Source organism: Microcebus murinus, chromosome 14 (assembly GCF_040939455.1).
Source record: "Microcebus murinus isolate Inina chromosome 14, M.murinus_Inina_mat1.0, whole genome shotgun sequence".
In the NCBI taxonomy this organism is placed as follows: Eukaryota; Metazoa; Chordata; class Mammalia; order Primates; family Cheirogaleidae; genus Microcebus; species Microcebus murinus.
The window spans coordinates 31,650,573-31,676,517 of NC_134117.1; the positions used below are offsets into that span (position 1 = coordinate 31,650,573).

Genomic DNA, 25,945 nt, shown 5'->3' on the forward strand with positions numbered 1-25,945 from the left:
TCTGCCTCAGCCTCCCAAGTAGCTGGGACTACAGGCATGCACCACCATGCCTGGCTAATTTTTTGTATATATATTAGTTGGCCAATTAATTTCTTTCTATTTATAGTAGAGATGGGGTCTTGCTCTTGCTCAGGCTGGTTTCAAACTCCTGACCTGGAGCAATCCGCCCGCCTTGGCCTCCCAGAGTGCTAGGATTACAGGCGCGAGCCACTGCGCCTGGCCCTATGAGTGGGGATATAGTTCTTAAAGGAGAACTGTCATCTGAGCAAGGATTTGGAGCAGGATGTGGATTCAAGAGATTTTATGTGCCCATGAGGGAAGGCCTGAATGGTTCTTGGTCATTTCTGCTGGGCTGATAGATGCTCAGTGTGGCTATTTTTGGCCCTATCTTCAGCTCCCTCACACACAGACACGCTCATTAAATCAGTAATTTAGAAAGAGAGGAAAAAAAGAAAGACAGTTTGATTTCCATTTCAGAAAAATCAATTCACTTTATTTCATTTATTTTTAAATCTGGCATCAAAAATATATTTCTGATTAGAAAATTAATAAACAATTCAAAAAATTAAAAATGTATAAATTAGAAAGTAAAGTTTGCCATAATCTCTCTACCTTGCCCAACATAATTACTGTTAACAAATTGAGTTATATTCTTCCAGATATTCTCCATGCATACGACAATATTAAAAATATATATTTAATGGATTCATGTAAAATATACTTCTGTGTTTGCACATATGTATCTACTTAGGTCTTTTTATGAGTTTTCATTCCATTATGTGGACATAACATAATCTGTACTGAGAGACATTTGTATTGTTTTCTTTTCTTCCTATTTCAATCAACGCTGCAGTGTACATCCTAGTACTTCCGTTTTTGCTCACATGTATGAGTTCAAGAGGAACTGCTGGGTCCAAGAACATTCTCCCCTGTTGTTTAATTATTAAGTTTAGAACTTCATCTGCTGGAAATCCACATGTAAATAAGGGCAAAAGAAGTTTCACTGTGACTTATGTCTGCTCATACTTTACAGAGATATCAGCGAAGGCGGAAGTACAGCCTGTCTGCTGTCTTTCATTCGGCCACCATGTTGCAAGATATCGGTGAAGCCATTCAGTTTGAAGTCAGCATTGGAAACTACGGCAACAAGTTTGACGCGACCTGTAAGCCTTTGGCATCAACCACTCAATACAGCCGCGCCATATTTGATGGTAAGATTGGCACCAACCAGTCTCTCCTGTGCACCACAAGACAGGAAGCATGCGCTGTACCCTTCCTCTGGCAGCCATATCCCCAGCATATGGTTAGTGGAAAGGAAAAGGTTGAATGAGGAAGAGAGTGTAGTCGGAGTCCAGGCACCTTCAAGATTGGCCAGACCCAGTAAGTTGCAGGGCCCATTGCCAGAGGCTGAACCCCAATGCCCCCCACCTGGCTTTAACGCCGGCTTTACCTTGTAAAGTCTCGAGATGATGACTCTGCTAAATACTGAGCTACCCCAAAGCAGCTCCTGCCCCCACCAAGCCCCACATCTTTCTTAGATTGAGTAGTTGCGGTGGAAGGGGCTTTGTCCCAGGCCCTGGAAACTCAGGCTTCTGGTCTCCACTCTGCTACTCATCAGCTCTCTGACCTCAACCACACCACTTAATTCCAATCCTCAGCGTCTCTGTCTTCCCCAGAGTTGCTGTGCTGATTAAATAGCTCTATTTGAAGATGATAAGTGAGAAATGGTCACCGCTTTTAAAGAGCTTACATTCTAGTGTGTAAAATAAATCATAATAGAAGGCGAGGCATGAGAATGCCCTAATAAAAGTATCAAAAAATGGCTGGAGAGTATAGAGAAGGGAGAGAGGCATTTTGATCAAATAACCCACAGTACTGCCATAGTTTTTACCTAATTTTAGTACAAGCAGTTTTAGAGAATAAAGTGTCCTAGAAAACATCAGCTAATAATTCTTAATCACGGTAGGGCTCTAAGTAATACCAAACCCCCATGTAGCCAGCTAAAGCTTTCAAAGAACAGAAATTCTTTCCTTTTGCCCCACTTCCAACAAAAATATTTACTTACTGTCCCTGCAGTTTGCAGGGACAAACATATTGCATCTACTCTTCTATGCTGTCTATATTTTCTGCTGCCATCCTATGTCATCATCATTGATGTTCAGATGCATGACCTTGAATCATTAAAAGATCCTGAGGTGGCTGTACTCAGCTTACTAGGGTATCTTAGAGAGATTTTTAAAGTGGGCTGGATGAGAAAGAACTTTCCATCCCTTAGCTGCTTAATTGAATAAAATTAAAGATCCCAAACCGTACCCCAAGCATGTGGCTTCATCGGCAGCTCAGTCTGCACATCTCTTTAATAAACACAGTGTCTACTTTAAGTGTCCAAGATTCCCTGACCCCTGTGTTTTATACTAGGGAACTACTATTATTACTTGCCGTGGGCCCACACAAAGCCAGTTGTTACCCTGACTTCATACTGGGAGGACATTAGTCATCGCCTGGATGCAGTCAACACTCTCCTAGTTATGGTAGAACGGCTGGTAAGTCTATCCTTTCTACGTTTCCCTTTACCAGACGAGTGAACTATGTATTAGTTAGGCTGCAGGCTAGGCCACTAGGACACAAGGTCTCAAAGCACACTGGCAGCAAGGTAACAGCAATTTCTTTAGTAACAGCTGAGGTTCAGGGATCAAGGGTCCAAAGCCAGTATGGAGGGTCAGTGGTTTTGGGGACCCAGCTCTTTCTCTGCCATCACTAGGGAGTTATCCCCTCCAGCTTGAGTTAAGGGCAAAAGAGTGAAGAGTAGATGACACAGGCCTTTTCCCTTGAAGGGAAAGTCCCAGAAGTCACTTGATTTCTAATCCTGTTCTGCTGGTCTGAGTACAGTCACACAGCCACAGCTAACTACAAGGAAATTGGGGAATGCAGTCTTGTGCCTGGGCAGGCGAATGCCCCAATAAAAGTTTCTCACAGTGGAAGTGGGGAGGATGGGAAATGTGGGGGGTGGAGGGGTTGAGTGGAAACTCATAGTTTCCTCCACAATTTGTATGTGGAGAGTGGTTTGTTCCAATAGCAACATGCAACTCTTAGAGCTTTGCTGTTAGTGCAGTAAAAATCCCCACTGTAGGAATAGGTGGCTTAAAAGAACCAGTGTCTGGCATTTTCCACACTTGCTACGGACCAGAGGAACTTTCCTTGTTTGGATGTTTGTGGGTTTTCTCTGGTGAAAACTGCATAGATATGATATCTGTGACTGTCCATCTAGTTGACTTTGGTCAACTAGGTTGGCGAGGAGAAGGGGGATGTGCTTGGGATATTTCTAATGAAGTCAAAGATACTGAGTCACTTCTATTTGATGAAATCTATCTGGCATCAGTGGTTTGATTTCCAAATTATATTAATATTCATTTTTTCTAAGATCTAATCTCTACCAGGGCTGGACCAAGACGTATGGGGGTTTGGGGCGTATGCCTGACCTAAGACTCTAGGCAAAATCTGGAAGTATTATTTTATGTTATAAAGACAATATGGAAAAATAGTAAGAGGTTTCAATCAACTTAATCATTACTGTTCATATAATAAAGCTGCAACTGATATGCAATGTAGTTGTAGTAATAATTTCCAATCCTTATCAAGGGCATTTGTGGAGAATTAGTCACACCTTTATTCTAATTGGATGTTCTTCAGCTCTTTCCATCTGGTTCTTCTTATCAACTCTCTCCAAGCTGTCCTAATTCCATGCTACTCTGGACAGGATGGTGACTTTCCATGAAGACGACTTTTGGGACTCATGGTGGGCACTCGCTCAACCTCTCTTTTGGCAGATTCTCAATGCAACACAATATGTTGCGGGCTTGTCTTGTACTTTCTCTGCCCCAGCCTTGGAATCATCATTTCTCCAAGGAGCCCTGGTTCCTTTTAGTGGGGAATGGCATTTATAAAACAAGATCTGGACACTAAGTGCTCACTACTACTGAAATGTTGTTGCTTCTGGGCTTTCTCTGCGGGAATACTTGCACACACACACACACACACACACACACAAACACACGTATATTTAATTCTCTATCCATCCATATACTAAAAACCATGAGTTCATAAAGATACCTCCAGTTCCAGTCCAATACCACAGGGTTTATTCTAGCCTTCCCTATTTCTATATTTATAATTTTCTTCTCCAACAGTGAGAAATCTGGCCTTTGTTATATTTTCAATATACTCATTTGTTCAATTGTAAAATCCATAGATAAGCTACTGTGAAAAAATAAGCCTACTAATTAGGGTTCAACAAATTTATGGGTTTTTGTTTCTGTTTTTTTATTTGAGAGTACATAGTTAAAATATTGTGTTTAAAAGTTACTTGGGTTAGTTCAGTGTAATTAGGTTATTCATCTGAAATATAATTAGATCTATTTTGTTGCTGATTATATTCCATTTTAAGGTTCTCTCCCCTATCCTTGCTGGTTTCATTTTATTTGTTTTTTGAAGATATAAATATTTGCATGGTTGCATTCCTCTTCTTGTACTAAAATAAAAAAAAAAGAAAAAAAAAAATATTTGCATGGTTCCAAAGGTCAAACTATATGAAAAGGTTGTCCTATTACTTAAACATATCAGTATTAATTATATTTTGAGCACAAATAAATAGTTCTAAGCTATGGTGAGTATTATTAAAGGAAAAAAATCCCTTTAGTTTTTCTGTAATTGAGCTTTTTTATATATTTTTTTTCTCGAAAATAAAAGTTAAACCTTTAGTGGGTATAATAGCATAAAGCACAATTACTAATTACTTTCTGTCTTTTCAAATTCTTCAGCAATCAAATGTAGAGGCTCTAAAATCAGGGATACAAAGTAAAATTCCTGAAAACCAGCTGGCTGAATTGTGGTTGAAGCTGATAGACGAAGTTATAGAAGACACGAGGTATAGTGATCTTGTTTTTCTCTCATAATTTCCACCCAAGCTCTTCTCCCTGAAATCCTAAGGCTGTAAGAGCCTCTAGAATGGTCTGTAGTGTTTGTTTAAAAAAAACGAATTTGAACTATTCAAGCTTCTTAAAAGGCCCTCACTGGGAGGAGTCTCTGAATCACCACCAGGAAAAGCTCTGCTTTCTGATTTGGTGCCAATTCTAAAGTAGCCTGGGGAGGCTGGGGCCCCACACCCAGAGCCCGTCTCAGGGCAGCCTGGGGCAAGGGACAGGGGAGGGGCGGAGGGAGCTAGAGTGATGCCCACCACCCTGGAGAAGGGTGGCTTCTGGCTCCCACCGAGAACGGGGTCTGGGGGTGGAGCAGCTATTTTACCATTCAGAACAATGTCCCTAATTCAGAAACATATTTTTAGAAATAGCCTTTTTACTTATTCTTTTACTGAATGCCAAGCCTCTGTTAGGCAAAACCCATAGATTTGACTTAACCACAGGACCTTTCATAACAGTGACTTGGGAAAACAGCTCAGATCTCTTATCATTTGGAAATCAAAGGGGGAAGTGATTCATTCCAAACTCGTTTTCAATGTTGGCTAATAAAGCAGTGGACAGGGAAGTTCCAAAAGAAGAGCACATTGAACGCTTTCCACAAGCAGCAAGAACCACGGCCTTTCTCCCCGCGCCGGGCTGATGCCCAAGTCACCCTGTCTTCTTGTGCCTCCTGGCGGTTGAGCCAGGTAATTGCAACGCGGCCGAAATCCAAGTACAGCTGGAGACTTGTTTAAGCTCAGAATTTTAGAGCTGGATTCTCTAACAGTCATCTCTCCCAGTCTCCTTGTCTTGAGATATCAGAGGCCCAAAGAAGTGAAATGACACGTCTGATGCCCAGAGTTGGGTCTAGCAGCCCGGCCCCTTTTCCTGCCACGTGTTCCGTAGTCTGTCAAAGGGCTCCAGTGTGACTTCTGAGCGAACAGCTTCCAGATATATTTTTGCCTCAAGAATCACTAGAGGGACTTAGCCCTTCCAGTGCGTTGCTATAGTTATCAATGAAACCAAACAGAAACATTTGGTAGTAAGTTTTATATGGAAAATGTCTGAGAATTGTAAGGTTTGCTGAGCGAATTACAGCGTATCTATCTATTCACACTTCTGATGTGAGCTGTTTTTGAAGAATCAAACTGGAATCTTTTCCAAATTTCTGTAACAGGAAATTCAGTGTTTAAGGGAAGTCGTGCTAGGATTTCCTTCGTTTAAGCAGCTGGGTGAAATTCAAGTGAGTGGAAATTCCACTCACTTGGGACAACGTGAGTGGGACAATGTGAGTAGAACTTCCTGAAGTTGGGGACAGTCTCACCCTATGTCCCACCAGCTGCCATAGCAGGAGGGAAGGCTTGGCAGAGGACGGCTAATTCTGGCCCCAGCTCGGCCATGCTCAGGAGCCTTTGGGGGGCCCGTCACTATACTGCCCAGTTCTCGTTTAGAATGGGGGCGTGGCCTATGTCAATTATTCTTAATCTTTTTGGAGCTCATGGGCCCCTTGGAGAATCTGATGAGATGATGTCAGTGATGAAGATGACCATGAGATGGTGGTGATGATAGCATTATTTAGACTTTACAATGCATCTGTTCCAAATGTTCTCCATATGGTCATTCATTTCCTTCTCACAACCACCATAAAAGGTGTTTCTCACATTTGAAGGTAGGAGAACAGGAGAGTAAGTGACAGCCAAGTAGACGGAACTGGTAAAGAATAACAGAGCCACAATTAGTACCCAAGTAGTTGGCTCCAAAACTTGGGTTCATCATTCTGTCACGGCGCATGTTAACACAGACGCACACAGTTTTCTTAATAAGCTCAGGCTTTCACGGGCCTCCTGAGGCTCACCTGTAGACTGCCTAAGGATGCCTGGTCCCTAAGTTAAGAACCCTGCAACTAAATGATTTTTTTTTTTTTTGAGACAGAGTCTTACTTTGTTGCCCAGGCTAGAGTGAGTGCCCTGGCGTCAGCCTAGCTCACAGCAACCTCAAACTCCTGGGCTCAAGCAATCCTCCTGCCTCAGCCTCCCGAGTAGCTGGGACTACAGGCATGCGCCACCATGCCTGGCTAATTTTTTCTATATGTATTAGTTGGCCTATTAATTTCTTTCTATTTATAGTAGAGACGGGGTCTCGTTCTTGCTCAGGCTGGTTTCAGACTCCTGACCTTGAGTGATCCGCCCACCTCTGCTTCCCAGAGTGCTAGGATTACAGGTGTGAGCCACTGCACCCGACCTCAATGATTTCTAACCTACCTTCCTCTTTCAACTTGTTGTGGGTCCCTACAGTGATTTTAGCCGGCAAAAGAGTGGAAAGCCAGTTTCTCCCAGCTGCGGCTGTTTCCGTCTTCTTTCTAGTGTCTCCTTGGGCCTTAGTGTAATCCCTAAGGTTTAAAATTGCTTTGGGATTTGAATCCCCCTGTCTCCCTCCTGAACATTAAGAGACCGTCTGGCAGGTCTGCCCCGGGAATGCCAGATGCTCAGCTCCACCTTAAACCAGGCAATGCTTGTGGAATCAGTTAGGAGATTGATGTGGTTTGCAAGATGGAATCCTAACACAAATGAACTCAATAGTACTGTTTCTCTCTCTTTCTTTCTTCCTTTTTTTTTTAAGATACACGTTGCCTCTCACAGAAGGAAAAGCCAATGTCACAGTTCTGGATACTCAGATCCGAAAGCTGCGGTCCAGAGCGCTCTCCCAGATACACGAGGCCGCTGTGAGGATGAGGTCTGAGGCCACAGATGTGAGGTCCACACTGGTGGAAATTGAAGACTGGCTTGATAAATTAATGCAGCTGACTGAAGAGGTAAGATGTTTAAACCACACAGATGTCCCCTGATACGGATTCTATGGGATGGTGCCAAGGATGGGAGTGGTGGAAGGAGAACTACCACATTATCCTGGATATTGAACAGATCTGACAGATTATACAAATCAAGGAGTCACTGGACTGGGAATGCTAATGGGTAATGGGGATGAATGCCATTCAGATCAGGGCAGGAGAAGAATTTTGAGTTGGTGATCCTGGAAATGTCTTCAAAAGTGGATAAGTCGTCATTTTCACAGTACTATCAGAGGATATTTTGAATGATGTCGCAGCAGATCTATCTAGTACAGAGGATTAAAATGTCAGCTTTGGGTGACAGCAGGAAGACCTGGGTTTGAATCCTGGATCTGCCATGTGTAACTTCGGGCAAGTTGTTCAACCTCTCTGAACCTGAGTTTCCCCATCTGTAAAATGGAGATAAACACAGTGCTCACTTTGGATCGTAGCACTGCTGTGTGAGGATTCAAAGACGATGAATGGGAAGGGCTTAGCACAGTGCAGGGCACGCAGGAGGTGCTGGGTAAATGTTGGCTGCCACTGTCCTTCAGAGATCAGGACGGTAGGTAGTAATGCATCTGTGGGAGAAATACATTTGGAAAAAGCACAGGGTTACAGGTAATTTTTGTTTTCTACTTTGGATGCTTTGGTGCTTCCACAGATTTCTATGGTGAACTCAGATCTCCTTTATAAACCTAGACGATATGAGTCTCAGGAATTTAGGACAGAGCTCTAACCATGGCATTTCTGTGCCAAATGGAGCCCTGAGGGTCCAGTCTGTGGGGTCCTCAGTCCTCCAGGCTAACCAGGTAACTTTGCCTCCTTTTCCACCAACCCTTGTGACCAGCCGCAGAACAGTATGCCTGACATCATCATCTGGATGATCCGGGGAGAGAAAAGGCTGGCCTACGCACGCATTCCTGCACACCAGGTTCTGTACTCCACCAGCGGCGAGAGTGCATCTGGGAAATACTGTGGGAAAACCCAGACCATCTTCCTGAAGGTGCGCGTCTTCACTGTGTGATGTGAAACATACTCACACGCAATCCCCGTGTGCCTGAGAAGGGGCTGCGTTAGGTAATTGGCTGATCGTTGAATGGCAGGGGTGGTTGTGATCACTTCTAGCCCATTCTGGTCCCTTCCTCTTGGGCGGTAATTCTCAGAGAGTGAGTTGAGGTTGACTGGCTTTCAATCAAGAACACCTCCTTAGAGGTTTTTGTGACATGAATGTTATCATGACGTTTTGAATGCTTTGCTTTCTGGCATGAATTTTCCACGTACTTCTAATGTCTCATGCAAAGCAATGCCTTTCTTCCCTTCATTCTAGTGAGTGTTGGGGGTAAAAAGAGAAAGTAGTTTACATAGTCCATGGAATCTATTGCTCTGACCACATGGGTCCTCAGATTGAAACATTTTGATAATTCCCACTTTAGGCAAAGAATCTGAACATTTTTAGAGTCGTGGACTACGTTAAGTGCCTGATGAAAGCTATTGGTCCTCTCCTTGGAGAGAACGCACATTGCTTGTGCATCCAATATTTTGCATAGAATTTGAGAGTTTCATAGAACCCATAAGCCGATCTTAGAACCCTGTATTAGTAACTGCTCCGTTTGTGCACATGCGGAACCAAAGGAGGGCCTGGGTCCTGGAAACAAAGAAATCAGAATAGTTCCCATCTATATGTTCTGACATCCTCTCTCTGACCAACCCCAACTGGTGTTCACTGGATTTAGGAGAGAGAAATAAAAATCAAGAAGAGAAAAAGTAGAGTCAGGGGAGAGTGTTCTCTTAAAACAAGGAGATATCTGCTAACTTTTAATAAATTTGCTCATTGCTCTTTAATCAGGAGGGTGTAAATAGAATCAGAGTGATTATCTTCTTTCAAGTGTCTCTTGGTAGAATAAATTTTACTTAAGATAGAACCACAATTATAATTGACCTCAGCAGTGGGTGGAAGCAAACTGATTAATAAATAAAACTTCACAGGGGGTGGGAGGGGAGACAAAGGCATTGTCTCTGTGTTAGGTTTTAGAACTCAGTGGATAAACAGCAAAATGCTTTTAAGAGAATGTTTTATATATTTATTGATTTTGTTAATACTCATTATTATAGAGTTTAGGAAGCATTAATTCTGTGAATTTTTTGTTCTTGGGACCTCTTTATACTTTAAAAAAATGGATGAAGACCCCAGAGAGCTTTGATATATGTAGGTTATATCAATATTTACTGTAATAGAAATTGAAACTGAGAAATTTTAAAAACATTTATTTGTTCATTTAACAGTAATGATAATAAACCCATTATTAACATAAATTACATATGAATTATATATTTAATTTAAAATGTTAACATAATTATACATTTTTATAAAATATAACTATATTTTTATAAAAAATCAGAAAGCAGAGTGATCATATTTTACAATTTTGCAAACTTCTTTAATGTCTTGCTTAGCAGGAACTACAACTGACTTCTCATATCTGCTTGTGCATTTAAGTTGATAGAATAAATTATTTGGTTGAATTACACAAAGAGAATCCAGCCTCACAGAGATATATAGTCAGAAAAGGGAAGAGTATTATAATAACCTTTTTCGATGATTGTGGATATTCACTTTTGACATAACACCAAACTCAAGTAGTAGCTTTTATTTTTTTATTTTATTTTTTTTTAATTTTTTTCTTTTTCTTTTTTGAAACCTTAAAATTTGTAAAGTAGTAGCTTTTAAAAGGTTGATTGTCATGTGAAATCCGAAACTGTATCAATAAGTTTTTCATACTCAGTTACATTAAAATCTAATGGACTTTCTTGAACTTTGAATGACTCTTATCCACGCATGATTTTGTAACTTCAAGTATGATCATTTGGAAAACATTGGTTCACTGAGTTATTCAGAGCTTCTAATGATGCATTTCATCATACAATATTGCAAAAAAATCACATTTTTATCACATTTGTTAATATCATTTATCAGAAAAGACTTTATGTACTGGGAAGCTACCAAACTCACTGCAACAGATACAAGTTTTCCAAAACTCTATTTTTTACTCGAAAGCTTGAATTTTGTCATTGGCAGCAAATAAAGACAGCTATTTTCCTTGAAATGAGAGGCTCACTCTATATTAAATAAAAAAATGCCCCAAACTCAAATCTGAACAACCGTATTTGTCAATCATTGTTTTAAGTAAAAATGATGTTTCATTTTTAAAAACTCTAGTTCAATTTACAGCTCAAAAAATTGCACAAGAGCTTTTTTGCTCAAGACAACCATCATATGCTAATTTGCAGCAGGAGTGGTTTGTGTGTACTTCCCATTTCATTACGCAAAATATTAAAAACACATGTATTCAAGGGTCAAGACTTAATAAGAATAATAATTTTCACTGCCTGATCAAGAGAATTCTTCAGTAAAACTGGCGTTTCGTTTCCTTTACTGAGATTGCATAGTTACTATTACTTCTACTGTTACTACTGGGTACAGTTTGGGGTCACTGCCTTGATTCCTGCTACAGTGCCAGGAGTGTTAGCCACTATTGCTTTTGCACCATCAGTGCAAATGCCAATACAGTGAGGAAGATAAATACCATGTTAGTGTAGTAGGAAAATCATTTTGACCATGTGGACCTCCCGAAAATGTTTCAGGCAAGAATCCATGGATCACACTCTGATTCGCTGCTTTAGTTATTTTAATTGTTGCTGTAGGGTCATTTGGGCATATTTTAACTAAAGCAAACATAAAATTAGACTGGTGTCAGCAATGATTCATTCTTGCTTTTGGCTTTAACTTAATGTCACAGTCCATGCTGCGCCCAATATAACCTAACATGTTATTTATTGTTCACCTCACAGTATCCGCAGGAAAAAAACAGCGGCCCAAAGGTGCCTGTGGAATTGCGAGTGAACATCTGGCTGGGCTTGAGTGCTGTTGAGAAGAAGTTTAATAGCTTTGCAGAAGGAACTTTCACCGTCTTTGCTGAAATGGTACATTTAATGAGATCAGGATCTTCTCTTCTTTGGTGGGAGAAGGGGTACTTTTACTTTACACCCTTAGGGAAAACATGCACATACAGCCATCCTTACCTCCACCTAAAACCCCATCCACGGGACCTTAACCTAAGGGCATAGGAGAAGATCCTCTTGAGGTTTTATTGGCAACATTGGAATACACCAGGGTGATTAATCCCTTCGTGTGATACTTCCAAAAGGTGACCTCCACCCCAGTCTCACCAGCAATACTGAAAATGGGTGCCCTTCTAGCTTTCAGAGCTAGAATTCAATAACAGTCACACTGGTGCTTGATGGTGGGGCACTGAGTAGAGTACACACACACACACACACACTCAGACACACACACTCACACATACTCACACCCAGACGCACAGACACTCACACACACTCACACTCGCACTTATGCAGCAACCCAAGAAAGGGGACATTTAAGATGTTCAGATCTTGATAAGCTTGCTTGGGGTGGAAGGTCTTTAAACTGAGGAGACCCATCCTACACTTAGGGGAAGCCTCAGATGGGTTTGCCCAAGGACAAAGAAAATGCTGCCTGAATACTTCAGAAACAACAAAGATAATTTGTAAAAACTTTCACCGGGTTTAAAATCCACTTAGTTAATTGAAAATCTCATTACAATTAAACTAATGAAAATAATTTTCACAAACTTTTGTAGCTAATAGTAGAGTTATTTTGATTTATTATACTATTTTTAACTCAAAGTGCTCATTGATTTAAATTTACTAGATGTGTTTGGTAGGTTTCTTCTGACAATTTCCGATGAACCCCACTCTACAGGCAGCCTCCATCCTCAAAATCCATGAGGAAGAACTATCTCCCATCTAGCTAACCTATAAACCTGTTCCTGCTACCCACTACTGTACCTAGCAACTGGTTCAGGGCTGTGGCTCTGATGTGCTTGCTGAGCAAAAAGCCCATGGCCATCTTTTATTTTTTACTTTTTATCCATTCAGTGGTGCCTGGCATCTAACAGGTCCCTATAGATAGGTACTGAATGAACAAATAAATGATGCCAGAATTTATCCACCCAACCATCCCTGCACCCCTCCATGCAAACATCTGTCCATCCAAGCTTTTAGGGAGTGGGGTCTTTATGCCAGGCACTGAGCCAGGTGCTGGGGATGATGAAGAAGCCAAGCCTCATCCTCAAGGATCTCAAAATCTCCTGCAGTGATTGTAAAACTGGGTTTCTTGTTAAATGTGCAGACACCCTGAGCCACCCTGGGGACTCTGACTCTACAGCTTAGGTTAGGTTAGGGATTAGCACCAGAGATAGACGTGGGGCATCAGTGGACCACTTTAAGAAACAATGAAAAGCATGGGAGACATGCACAAACAAATCCTTACAACTCAGGCTTGGAGGTGCTAATGGAGATAATTAGAGGGAGAGCTGGAGGCCGCTGGGGAGGCCCTGAGTGGAGGATGTTGATGTCCAACCGGCTGGGCAGTGTGGGGTGGGGACACCAGGGTATATCCATAAGGAGAGGCTTGTTTCTGCCTTCCTGTAGGATTTCTTGGCATCCACCTACCCCCCAGCTCTGTGGCTGTGGCCAAGACAGGAGAAGCTAACCCTGAGCAACAATTGACCAGCCCACGGCTCCCTTCTGCTGTTTCCCATTTCCAGATCATTCTCTGTATAGAGTGGAGCTCAAGCTGCAACTTATGTAGAGAGATGACCCACCCATTCCAGTTGTATTGTGTGACTTGCCCCTGAATACCAGGAGGGGCATGTTAATCACAATGATGGGAATTTTACTGGTTCTTACTTTCATGTGTTAATAACCGAATTTAGTTCTCTGCAAAATTTCCCCCCACAATTTCTGGGGGTCTGTGAGGTGCTTGCTCATGAATGCTTGTTTTGTACTGTCCTGCCTCCCTGCTGCTGGCTACAGGCCACAGCCCTCAAAGACACTGGAGGCTCCATCTCCACTGCTGTTGCCTTCTTATCCATGCCAAGGTCCTTGCCTGGATTTCATCAATTCTAGAGCCATGCTGGTTTCCAAGCAGAAGCAGCAGGAATACTTTGCTCCTCCATTCTGTGTCCTTGTCATATGTCCCCAAGTCTCACTGTCCTTTGTGATAACAGCTCCTTTAGCTTCTGCCTGAAGCTCATCTTCCCTGCAGGCTCAGAGCCAGCCTCTGAGACAAGCACTACTGTGTCCTCTTGACCCCAGTTTCCTCATCAGGCCCCTACCCTAGCCCCCTTCTTCATATTTCAGCCAAAAACTTTGCTAGGGCTCGTGCAAATCTTCTTCTCAGGGGGTTCATCAGAAAAATGGAAATTCCAGTTTGAGCCCCAAATGTCACACTCATGACACAGGCAAATCTCACCCCTTTCTATGGTTGAGAGAGTGAAGAGCAGACCATTGTAGATTAATAAATTCTAACTTGGAAAGGAATGCCCTGGGAACCAGAGTCTGCTCCTGTTACTAAACCTGCTTCCCAGAAAGGTCTTTGTCCACATGCCATGCTCCAGAAGGGATTAAGGCTCATAACTTTTAGGTGCAATAAGGGGCTAAAGGACCTTCATGTTTCAGATGAGTTTTTTGTAGGCTACCTGGGAAGTATACCATGAGTTATATATTGTTTCAGTGGGTAAACATGTTCCAAGTTCTAAGCAGTAGACTTACAAATAAACTCTATAAATCTACACATTTTTAAGTTGAGGACTTTTATAGGTATTTAAATGATAAGGTTCAAAGAACTATTTTGAACCATTCATAATAATAATAGAAAAACTAGCATGGTATATCATTGTTTACAAAGCACTTTTATAATCATTTGCACGTTTGAACTACAGAACACAGAACAACTATATAAGAGAGTTAGTGTTATCCCCGGTTTTCAGATGAGAACACCAAGCCTCAGAAAGATGAATGATTTATTTAAAGTTTCAAAATCAATAACAACCCTAGGTAGGTCTGCACCTTCTAAGGATAAAGCTTTTTTGCTTTCTATGGCTGTCTAGGCTAAGTCCTTGATGAACTTGAACATTTATGGGCTGGCTTTATTTCTTGCTCTCTGATGATATTTCTCCAATTTCATTTCTTTTTTTAATAGTATGAAAATCAAGCTTTCATGTTTGGAAAATGGGGCACCTCTGGATTAGTGGGACGTCATAAATTTTCTGATGTGACGGGAAAAATAAAGCTCAAGAGGGAATTCTTTTTGCCTCCAAAAGGCTGGGAATGGGAAGGAGATTGGATAGTGGATCCTCAAAGAAGGTAAGTGTTCTGTTTTCTGAGAAAAAAAAAAGGATGCCATGAAGACTTTTCCTAATGGATTGTTTCCATCATCATTCTTGACAATATTTATATAACTAAGGAGTAAGTCTATGGAAATTTATAGACAGCTGAAAGATGCCATCGATGTCCATTGGACACTGGCATCATCTTATTTAATCCTGACTATAGCCCTACAAGGGAGGTAGTAGCACACATTATGACGGGTCTGAGATTGAAACCAACTTGAAACTAACAAGGTCTCCTGCCACGGTTTCATGGATGCCGGCGGGAGACACTTTACTACTGGGTCAGATAAAAAGGGCTATATTGCCCACAGCAGTAGCAATACCAGAGTATCAACGTTTTCTCTAGTTCCCCATGCCCCAGTTCCCACAGGGTGACATGTAGAGGGCCAGATGACACTTAAACGGGCAGTGGGTTGAGTTGCAAGAGAGGAGCCCTGAGCTGAGGGAACCCAAATGTTTTACAGTGGGCAGTAAGCAGGCTGGCCCTTCGCTCCAGAGCGAGACCATCTCGGTCTTCCAAAACTGTCCGCCATGTAAATTTCTTGCAAAGATAGTCCGTAACATAGGTAGTCAGTGCCTTAGCTGGCAAGATGTGCAGAAATGCAAGAGACTCACAGAGAATGATCTCCCGCCAAGAAGTAGTAGCATCTCCACTGTGCCAACAAGGAAGCTGAGATCTGAGAGGTTAAGTAACTTGTCCAAAGGGTCACAGCCTGTAAGCAGTAAAGCTGGGGTAGAATCTGAGTCTAGCCGGGCACCCAAACCAGCATTCGACTATTGTACTGAAATGCCTTGCAAGAAGCACTAGAAGGTACACTTTAAATGAGTGAATTGCATAGTATGTGAATTATATCTCAGAAGCTGTTATTAAAAAGAAAGAGAAACTAAACAGTAGAGGGAAAGCGTGCTTCTCCTGCAGTCCAGGGCACACTAAAGCCTGGCTTCTAGATGTCGCCAACAGCATTAGAGCTAGCGCTCCGTCTTCTTGCTGCCTCATGACCGCACATTTGAGTTTGGGGAAAACAAGCTTGTGAAGTGGGATCTTAATGCCTCCGACCAGATTTTGGGCTCTCTGTTGTTTGTTTCCTGTGCCCACAAAGGCATCGGGGGTTGGAGGGTGGTGGGAGTGAGACACAGGCCTGTGAAGGTCCAAGGCCTGCACACGATTGCTCTCAACTCGGGAAGCTTTGAATGGACTTGGGGTAGATGGGTGGGGAGAAGAAAAATGAGATTTGCATTGGACAGAGAGAAGGAAGGTTAGTGAGGATGGGGGAGGAGTAGGGGGAATCGTGATGGAGAAAGCAGAAGGCTGAGCGTGCCCTGGCTGGATGGGAGGCTGGAGGCAGCAGCCAGGGCCCTTCTTCTCCTTTTCTGGGGCCCAGAGAAGTGATGGACGGACCCGAGTTAGACAAGTGGTTGGGACTCTTTGTGTTTTGATTCCTTTCCAGTGCTTGATTCTAGGGGAGGGGACGGCGGGGAAAGATGCAGAGACAGTAAAGGGAAAAGAACCCTCATTTGAGTGGGTGCCTGGCAGAAGACTTGAGTCTAAGTTGGAACCTCGGTGCTTTCCTCTATGAGCTGTCAAAATAGTTCCAAATCCGAGAGGAAAATTGTCATGGCACAGAGTTAGTATGGATTTCTCAAGTGCCCAAATGGAGTCTGGAGTCTTAAATGACCTGGTTTGGCTGTCTGGCTAAGAACTACCCAGAAAATGTAAACTCCTCCCTTCCATCTGCATTACGTAGGCCTAGCAAGCCTTGAGTAAACGTTTCCACACTTGGCTTCACGAGACTGTCTCCACTCCATTTGCAAAAACAGGGGCCATGTGGGGGACGACTCCCTGTTCTTCTGATCTGTAAGCCAAGCTGCGAGAAAGCTGAACAGCCCTGCACTGAAACAGAGACACGGTCCCTAGAAGAAGCTGCCCACAACACTGTTTTCCCAGTCCCCACCCTAATTACCGAGAAGGAGCAACCTCGCTAATTCAAGGGGTCCTCTATAATTTAGGTCTCATGGTTCCAGCAGGCCCTTGCTTCAAAGGACTGTCTGAAGCGATTAGTACAAAGGGGAGTTTGGAGTGTGGTAGCAAGAGCGGTAGGGCGAGGAGGGGCTGGTGCCACTCCCAGGGCGCGGCTGCTGCCCGGCCATTGGCAGTGAGCGGGGCTGCGGGGCTGTTTCTGCAGCTTGCTGACCGAGGCGGACGCGGGTCACACGGAGTTCACTGATGAAGTGTACCAGAACGAGAGCCGCTACCCCGGGGGCGAGTGGAAGCCTGCAGAGGACACCTACACCGATGCGGTGAGCAGCCTGCGCAGGAGAGAAACCCTCCCCCGAGCCCCTGATTCATGGTCTGCTGGGAACCCACCAGGCTGGGCTTCACCCTCTCTCTGCTCCGTCTTCTGTTCCGAACAGTCTTCCTCTCATAACTGAAGCCACACAAATACCAAGACAGTTGCTTTCTATGGAATAGAAATAAGGCCCCTTTCACCAGATGTTGGTACATGGTAGAGTCTGGGTCATGTGAATTTTTTAGGGTAAATCTGTATTTATTATTTAACTAGTTTTAAAAATCTTAACAAATGAGATGTTCCTGTCTTCTAAAAATCCAAACAGTGTGAAAGGAAATGAAAAATAATTCTTCCCCTGATCTGTATTCTACTACCCAAAGATAGCCATTGATAGCAGGTATATAACTTCTTTTTTCCCTGCCTAAATAGAATTGTGTTGTACATAGAGTTCTACAGCTTGTGTTTTTCACATAATAACATATTGTGGACATATTTTGATATCAGTGGATATAGATCTATGAGTGTTTTTTAAAAGTGCCTGGAGCCAGGCACCATGGCTCACACCTGTGTTCCCAGCACTTTAGGAAGCTGAGGCCAGAGGATTGCTTGGGGCCAAGAGTTTGAGATCAGCCTGGGCAACATAGTGAGAGCCTGTCTCTGCAAAAAACTTAAAAACTGGCCAGGCATGATAGTGCACTCGTATAGTCCTAGCTACTCGGGAGGCTGAAACAGGAGAATTGCTTGAGCCCAGGAATTTGAAGTTACAATTGATGTAGGAGCAGACCACTGCACTCCAGTCTGGGCAACAGAGTGAGACCTTGTCTCTCCAAAAACCTGGAGAACTGGAGAATGTTTTATTATATGCACCTACTTTACTTATTTAATTAATCCCCTCTTCATGGACATTTAGGAGCTTTTTTTGCTTGTCTTTGATTTTTATAAACAATGCAACATATATACATTTTTATTTGCTTATAAAAGTTTATCTGTAGGAAAGATCCTTGGATTTGCTTGGCTGAGTTTTAAATATATATAACGTTTTGATAAATACTACCAATTTGCTTTTCAAAGAGGTTTGAAAATTTGTATTTCTAGCAACGGCATAAGAGAAGGCTGTTTGCCTAAACACTCACCATCCCACTGTATCATCTTTGCCAATACATGGATAAGTGGTATCCCATTGCTATTTCAATTTTCACTCTCTTAATTTAAAGTGCAGCTGAGTGTTTTTCCACATGTTTATGGGCTACCTTTAATTCCTTTACTTATGAATTTTCTTTTCTCAACTCTATCAATTTTATGCAAACTTAAGTCAATATTTCATAATCTTTTTTTTGAAAAAGAGACAGAGTCTCACTTTGTTGCCCAGGCTAGAGTGAGTGCCGTGGCGTCAGCCTAGCTCACAGCAACCTCAAACTCCTGGGCTCAAGCAATCCTGCTGCCTCAGCCTCCTGAGTAGCTGGGACTACAGGCATGCGCCACCATGCCCGGCTAATTATATATATATATATATTAGTTGGCCAATTAATTTTTTTCTATTTATAGTAGAGACAGGGTCTCACTCTTGCTCAGGCTGGTTTTGAACTCCTGACCTCAAGCAATCCGCCCGCCGGGGCCTCCCAGAGTGCTAGGATTACAGGCGTGAGCCACCACGCCGGGCCAATATTTCATAATCTTTGCTGAATCTTGTGTGACTAACATCATGAGCCTCCAGTAGCATTTCCCTGTACTCGAAAACACGTCTTTAATGTTTTATCCATTCTCTAATGGGTTCTTTTCTAGATAATCCCTCATAAAGGTCATTGCAGCATTTTATAATATCGAGTTGAACCACATGAAACTACTGAGATCCTGCCACTTTGACTTACAAAGACAGCAATTTTACATGGTGCAACCTAATGCTATTCCCTAATAGAAAAACAGAAGGGAGTTTAAACAATTTTTATGCAGCAATTGTGCATAAATAAAGGGTAGAAGGCCAGGTGAGGTGGCTCACGCCTATAATCCTAGCTCTCTGGGAGGCCCAGGCGGGTGGATTGCTCGAGGTCAGGAGTTCGAAACCAGCCTGAGCAAGAGTGAGACTCCATCTCTACTATAAATAGAAAGAAATTAATTGGCCAACTAATATATATATATAATTAGCCGGGCATGGTGGTGCATGCCTGTAGTCCCAGCTACTCGGGAGGCTGAGGCAGGAGGATTGCTTGAGCCCAGGAGTTTGAGGTTGCTGTGAGCCAGGCTGACGCCACGGCACTCACTCTAGCCTGGGCAACAAAGTGAGACTCTGCCTCAAAAAAAAACTTAAATAAATAAATAAAGGTTAGAGATTGTTCTTGAGTAAAATGGATCTGTAAGGTGGTAGCTAAGTAAACATGTGGATACTGTAGTTAAGTGAGAGGAACTGTACGTATCTCACTCTTTTCATCTTGCTGACATTGCGGCTTATGTCTCTTCTTTGTTTTTGTTCTTTTGTTTTTTGTTTTTAAAGAACGGTGATAAAGCAGCATCACCCAGCGAGCTGACTTGTCCTCCAGGTTGGGAATGGGAAGATGACGCGTGGGCGTACGACATCAATCGAGCAGTGGATGAGAAAGGTGACACTTCACATCTATTACCTGACCAGGGGCTGGGCAGCAGGGCCTTGGTTAACCAGAATAATAAAGGTTCTTTGGGAGGGAGGGAGGGGTTTTACCTGTGCTAGTCTGTGGCGCTCAGGCCATGGGGTGCTTTCTGTGACTATTCAAATGTAGAATCGGAGGGACGAGCAAGTGCTTGGACAGGTGCTGGGTTGGGGGGATGTTAAGAGTGAAAAGTATGCTTGTCTGAGTGGACTTGTTGCTTAAAAAAAAGAAAAATATCCAGTGATGGGGGCCAACTGGCTGGGCTTTGAGATACTTGGGGATCCAGGATGGGCATTCAGGAGGCAGCTGGAGTTTGGGTTTTCTCTATTCTAACCATACCCCATAATCTCCCTGGGAACATCCCACTCAGGGGCCCCCAAGCTCAGAAAGGAGAACTGTAAAATACCTTAAAAGTCCCCCTATGCTGATTATCAACATAGCTTCTGGTAGTGGTGTAGATCTTTTTCATGAATAGTAATCTAAAGTCAAGATTTGAATCAAGAAAATTTGATTTTTTTTCCTTATAAGAAGGAACAGTGCATAGAAAGAACTAACATTGATATTGAAGATTTCAAATCAAGTTCCTTGCTGATCTTGATGCACACAGCAGGTCGTAGAATAATTGTTAGCATCAGTTGAGCAATAACTATGTGCTAAGTATCGCCCTCATGCTTTGCATACATTATTTTGTGTTAAAATACTGTAACCCTATAAAAAGATGTATTTTGCCTTTATAATGGGGAAATTAGGCCTTAGCTAGGTTACCAATTTGCGGGAAACTTATTTCATAGACAGTCAGCACCTGGTAGTGTTAGGATTTGAACCCAGATTGTGTGACTACATGGCCAACAGCCTTCCCACTGTCTCCTTCTGCCTCTTGAACTGTTTTATTCTTAGATGCGCTGAATTACCTAGAATGACTAGAGGCATAAAAAATGAAGGACAACTCCACAGCACAAAGGGAGTTTTTTGAGGAGGGAGCCAGGGAATGAGGCTGTATTCAGTTTGGCAGAATCTCAGCAAACTGAAAGGAGCCCTGCATGCAGTCATGACAGCAGAGGACAGCTGGGGGCAGTGAGAGTGACGATTTCTTGGAGGTTTATTTGGCGATCTGGCAAATGCATCTCTTTCGGGTAACCGTTCACAAACTCTGTTCCAGGCTGGGAGTATGGAATTACCATTCCTCCTGATAATAAGCCCAAGTCCTGGGTTGCAGCAGAGAAAATGTATCACACTCATAGGCGGCGAAGGCTGGTCCGGAAACGCAAGAAGGATTTAACACAGACGGCTTCGAGTACTGCAAAGGTAGGAGAAGAGGGGAAGGGAGCTGGACTGGGGAGCTCTGCCTTCCAGACCACACAGAGCTCCAGTTAACTAGAACTTTCTGCAGAAGCCATTTGCAAATCCAGGGCTTAATGCTGCACTCAAGGGTTCTCAAAGTTGCCCACCCCAACAGCAATGCTTCACCTGGGAATTCGTTAGAAATCTCTCATCCCAAACCTAGCGATTTGAAAACTCTGGGGAAGGACCCAGCAATCTGTAGTTCAACAATCCTTCCAGGTGATCTGGAGACAAAATGTTGAAAACCGAGCTGTTAAAGAAACTGAAATTATTTTAGCAGCATAATATGGTAGTGTAATAGCTCAGGACTTGGAACAAGATATGTAAGGATTCAAATCCCAACTTCACTTCCTTTCTCATTTGCAAAATGGGAATAATATCTATACCTATCTAATTAGGGATTAAATGGAATAATAATAAATTAAATAGAATAATAGTAAGTGGCATGTGTAGAAATGTCCTTCTATAATGACAGGTACTGAATATGCCTCATCTACAATCTTTAAAGTCTAGATTTTATGTATATTTTATGGATAACGCTCACAGAGCTTAAAAAGACTTGCTCTAGGCCCTATGTCTAGTGAGTGACAGAGTTGGGGTTTGAACCCAGGCCAGGCTAATTCTAAATGGGAACTCTTTCTATTTTTTTTTTTGAGACAGAGTCTCACTCTGTTGCCTGGGCTAGAGTGCCATGGCGTCAGCCTAGCTCACAGCAACCTCAAACTCCTGGGCTCAAGCGATCCTTCTGCCTCAGCTTCCCAAGTAGCTGAGACTACAAGCATGTGCCACTATGCCCGGCTAATTTTTTTTCCTATATATTTTTAGTTGGCCAATTAATTTCTTTCTATTTTTAGTAGAGATGGGGTCTTGCTCTTGCTCAGGCTGGTCTCGAAATCCTGACCTTGAGCGATCCTCCCGCCTCAGCCTCCCAGAGTGCTAGGATTACAGGCAAGAGCCACCAGCCTGGCCAGGAACTCTTTCTAGTCCACAAAATTACTAACTCTATTATGTGCTATGAAGTTATTTTTATTAGTCAGCTTTTGGGAGCAAAAATAGAGCGATAATCATTTTTGTATCTTCCTTGCTAACTCAGGAAAGTGCTCCTAATAGTTAATATATTTAACAGTAGCATGAATGAGCTGATGAATGAAAGAGTATTTATTATTGAGTTATCCCATCCTAATGGGGTGAGAAGTTTCTAGAGGGGCCTGACCCTCTCCTTCCACACAAGAGCACCAAGGTGAAGTGGGAAGAACACTGAGCCATCGGTCAGAAGACTCGAGAAGCAGCCCAGCTCTACCAATGAGTGTTTCTGAGACTTTGATCATGTCCCTAACCTGCCTTACTCTTGGCTACGCGAAACAGTTCATTGCCACTGTCAACATTACTAGAGGGTCGGTTCCAAGATTGAGGTTAACCTGCATTTTACATTTATTCAAAGTGAAAAAAAAATTGACCCAACGATAATAATTATCCGCTCTTATTTCTAAGATCCTAAATATTATTCAGTATTATTTTACATTTATTAAATCCAGTCAGTCATACTTTTAAGATATTTAAATAAAATTTCTGCCACTAAACTGTCAGCTACATGATAGCAAAAACCTTGTCTGCCTTTTTCTTCACTGTATCCTCTGCCCTTAACCCGATCCCTGTCACATAGCTGGGCACTCATACTTGTTGAGTGAACAGAAATATTATAACATTGAAAACTGAGATCAGGCCAGGCGTGGTGGCTCACGCCTGTAATCCTAGCTCTCTGGGAGGCCCAAGCGGGTGGATCACTCAAGGTCAGGAGTTCGAAACCAGCCTGAGCAAGAGCGAAACCCCGTCTCTACTAAAAATAAAAAGAAATTAATCTGCCAACTAAAAATATATAGAAAAAATTAACCAGGCATGGTGGCACATGCCTGTAGTCCCAGCTACTCGGGAGGCTGAGGCAGAAGGATCGCTTGAGCCCAGGAGTTTGAGGTTGCTGTGAGCTAGGCTGACGCCACGGCATTCTAGCCTGGGCAACAGATTCAGACTCTGTCTCAAAAAAAAAAAGAAAAGAAAAGAAAAGAAAACTGAGATCATTTGTATATCAATAGTTTTTAAGCTGAAAAGTTATTAGTTATTACAGAAGTAATATACTCTGATCTATTCATTTAATTATTAGTTATGGCAAGCTATTAGCTTAGCAAGACATTTAAACCCGAGGGGGGGGGTTCTGTGGGGCGCGGTGTCAACGCCATTACAAGTTGGCGCCTGTTTCCGGCTTTGCCTAGAGCAGCTAACAAGTTCAGCGCACGCACAATTGTCGGTTGCCCTGTGGCGCGAGAATGCAAACAAAGGGTCCTGATATGGACTAATGCTTTGGTGGCTCGACAGCTGAGCGGCCTATCGCAGCTTAGGGGTTGTACTTCTGGGGTATATAGCGGCCTGCACGCTGCCGGGCTGGGTCTTCCGCATCATGTAAGTCTAAAGGGAACCCCATTAAAGCACTGTCAGAAGAACTCCTGTTGCCGCGTCTTCCTTGCTGGCGAGGCGGGCGCCACAGGGTTCTATCATTTTTTCCTCCATATATAAAATGAAGACAATAATGTTTTCCAAACTGCACCACAATAGCAACGTTCTTATGAGCTAAGGAAGTGAGGAAACAGAAAGCAATCTGAGAAGGAATCCAGTAATCCATCCCACCCCCAAGTGTGAATAAGACGCCTTTGCTGAGGGTGTGCCACCACACGCCGGCATCTCTGTGCTGCGGTTGCCTGGCGCTCTCCCTCTGTCCGCACTCCGGCTCTGCAAGGGCAGAGATCCCGTCTGCTTTTGTTTTTCTTTCTTTCTTTCTTTCTTTCTTTCTTTCTTTCTTTCTTTCTTTCTTTCTTTCTTTCTTTCTTTCTTTCTTTTTAAATTTCAAAACATTAAGGGGGCCTATCTGGTCTATTTTTTCTTTGCCACATGCCTGGTTCTAGCACAGTGCAGAGTAGATTTTAATACTACCTGTCTGCTGGTTGACCAAATGACCTGTTTTTATCCATATAAGGACTATTGCTATTATCATTAACATTTTTACTTCTGTTTTAGGCCATGGAAGAATTTGAAGACCGGGAGGGCTGGGAATATGCTTCTTTAATTGGCTGGAAATTTCACTGGAAACAGCGTAGTTCAGATACCTTTCGCCGCAGACGCTGGAGGAGAAAAATGGCTCCTTCAGAAACACACGGTGCGGCTGCCATCTTTAAACTTGAAGGTGCCCTTGTAAGTAACAAGTAGCCAAAGTGCAAATAATACTGGTATAGAGGAACTATCTGAGTGGTGGACACAACACTGCTGACTCCATAGAGGTCCCCGTGTCCCCACTACTATAAGACTGCAAGCAGGTTGAGGGAAAGTTACACATCCTAGGTGCTCAACAATTCTTATGGAATAAATACACCATTAACACTAGAAAAATTCTAAGAAATACTACTGCAGACACACACCTGTTGCACCCAACATTTTCCAGATACACCTGTTTCAGGTGACATCTATTAACAACCCGGGCACAGGCTCCTTGGATCATGCTTGGAAGCTTCAACTGTTCAACAAACCAAAAAAGTTAAATATACAGATGTGAGTGGGAGGAAATCCAAGGGATGGCTCACAAAATTAGAGGACAATTCATATGGAGGCACAATTTTAAAGAAGACAGGGAGGGAAAAAAGCAGGCAGGTGGAAGGAAAGAATAAGAAAATGGCAGTGGGCGGGTATCTAATCCAATATGGTGGTCAGGAGCCACTTCCAAACACAGCCTATTTTTGTATTTCTGCACTCTGACCTCACTGTATTCCTCGGCTCCTGCTATTTCTCTTCTTCCTCCACTCATCCTTCTAGTCCACTTATTTATCCTCTACATTTTTCCTTTTTTCCCCCTTTCTTTCAGCAGCAGGGTTTGGCAAACCTGGTTCGAGGTAGGAGGGCTGGTTCTCTGCTGCTGTCCAGCTAAGCAACTTTGGGGAAGTCACTGGGCCTCATTCATCTTTAAAAATGGTGCGATTGGACAATTAAATCTTGTAGAAGCCACCATTCCATTTGTTTGTGATTCTTGGCTCTTGATTGTTGTTAGGCAGTGTTCATTGACTTTTCTGCCTGCTACTTTAGGGGGCAGACACAACGGAGGATGGAGATGACAAGAGTGGGGAGAAACATAAGCACAGCGCCACCACTGTGTTTGGAGCAAACACTCCCATTGTTTCTTGCGACTTCGACAGTGAGTTTTAAACACAACTTTGTGAATTCCGCTTCTATAACTTATATTTTAAGAAATTTCTTTGAATCTCTTCATGCAAACCTGAATTTCATTTTCATCACTTGAAGAAGAGAGGGTTTTTTTTTAAATACAGTTTTAAAAACTGTATCATATATGGAATGAAGAATGATCAAATCACTGATTTTAACATAGCCTGTCTAATATGTACTCATTCTGTCTAGTAAGCCCCCCAAACTATTATTTTAATTAGGAAAAAAAGGCTCAAATATAAATCAAGCTTGGTTTCAATGATAACCTTCTGGGATTTTGGAATGAGATAGGCCTTCTCTGTAATAGTAGCAAATACTTGTGTAGGTCTTAGCACGTACCAGAAACTGTACGCATAGTAGCTTGTTTGATCCTCAT

The 25,945-nt window shown here is 42.7% G+C and overlaps 1 protein-coding gene across 5 annotated transcripts in view; it reads left to right on the plus strand.

Moving 5' to 3' along the window:
* Positions 1-25,945, plus strand: part of MYOF (myoferlin) — a 154,578-nt gene that overhangs the window by 85,370 nt on the left and 43,263 nt on the right. For all 5 annotated transcript variants that reach the window (XM_076009968.1, XM_076009969.1, XM_076009970.1 and 2 more), the window contains 12 exons: positions 1,034-1,211; positions 2,419-2,543; positions 4,818-4,924; positions 7,575-7,767; positions 8,633-8,788; positions 11,635-11,766; positions 14,870-15,033; positions 17,243-17,357; positions 19,836-19,941; positions 21,128-21,273; positions 24,376-24,549; positions 25,432-25,540. In XM_076009968.1, coding sequence (XP_075866083.1) covers positions 1,034-1,211; positions 2,419-2,543; positions 4,818-4,924; positions 7,575-7,767; positions 8,633-8,788; positions 11,635-11,766; positions 14,870-15,033; positions 17,243-17,357; positions 19,836-19,941; positions 21,128-21,273; positions 24,376-24,549; positions 25,432-25,540 — 1,705 coding nt within the window. The remainder of the gene's footprint in view (positions 1-1,033; positions 1,212-2,418; positions 2,544-4,817; positions 4,925-7,574; positions 7,768-8,632; positions 8,789-11,634; positions 11,767-14,869; positions 15,034-17,242; positions 17,358-19,835; positions 19,942-21,127; positions 21,274-24,375; positions 24,550-25,431; positions 25,541-25,945) is intronic.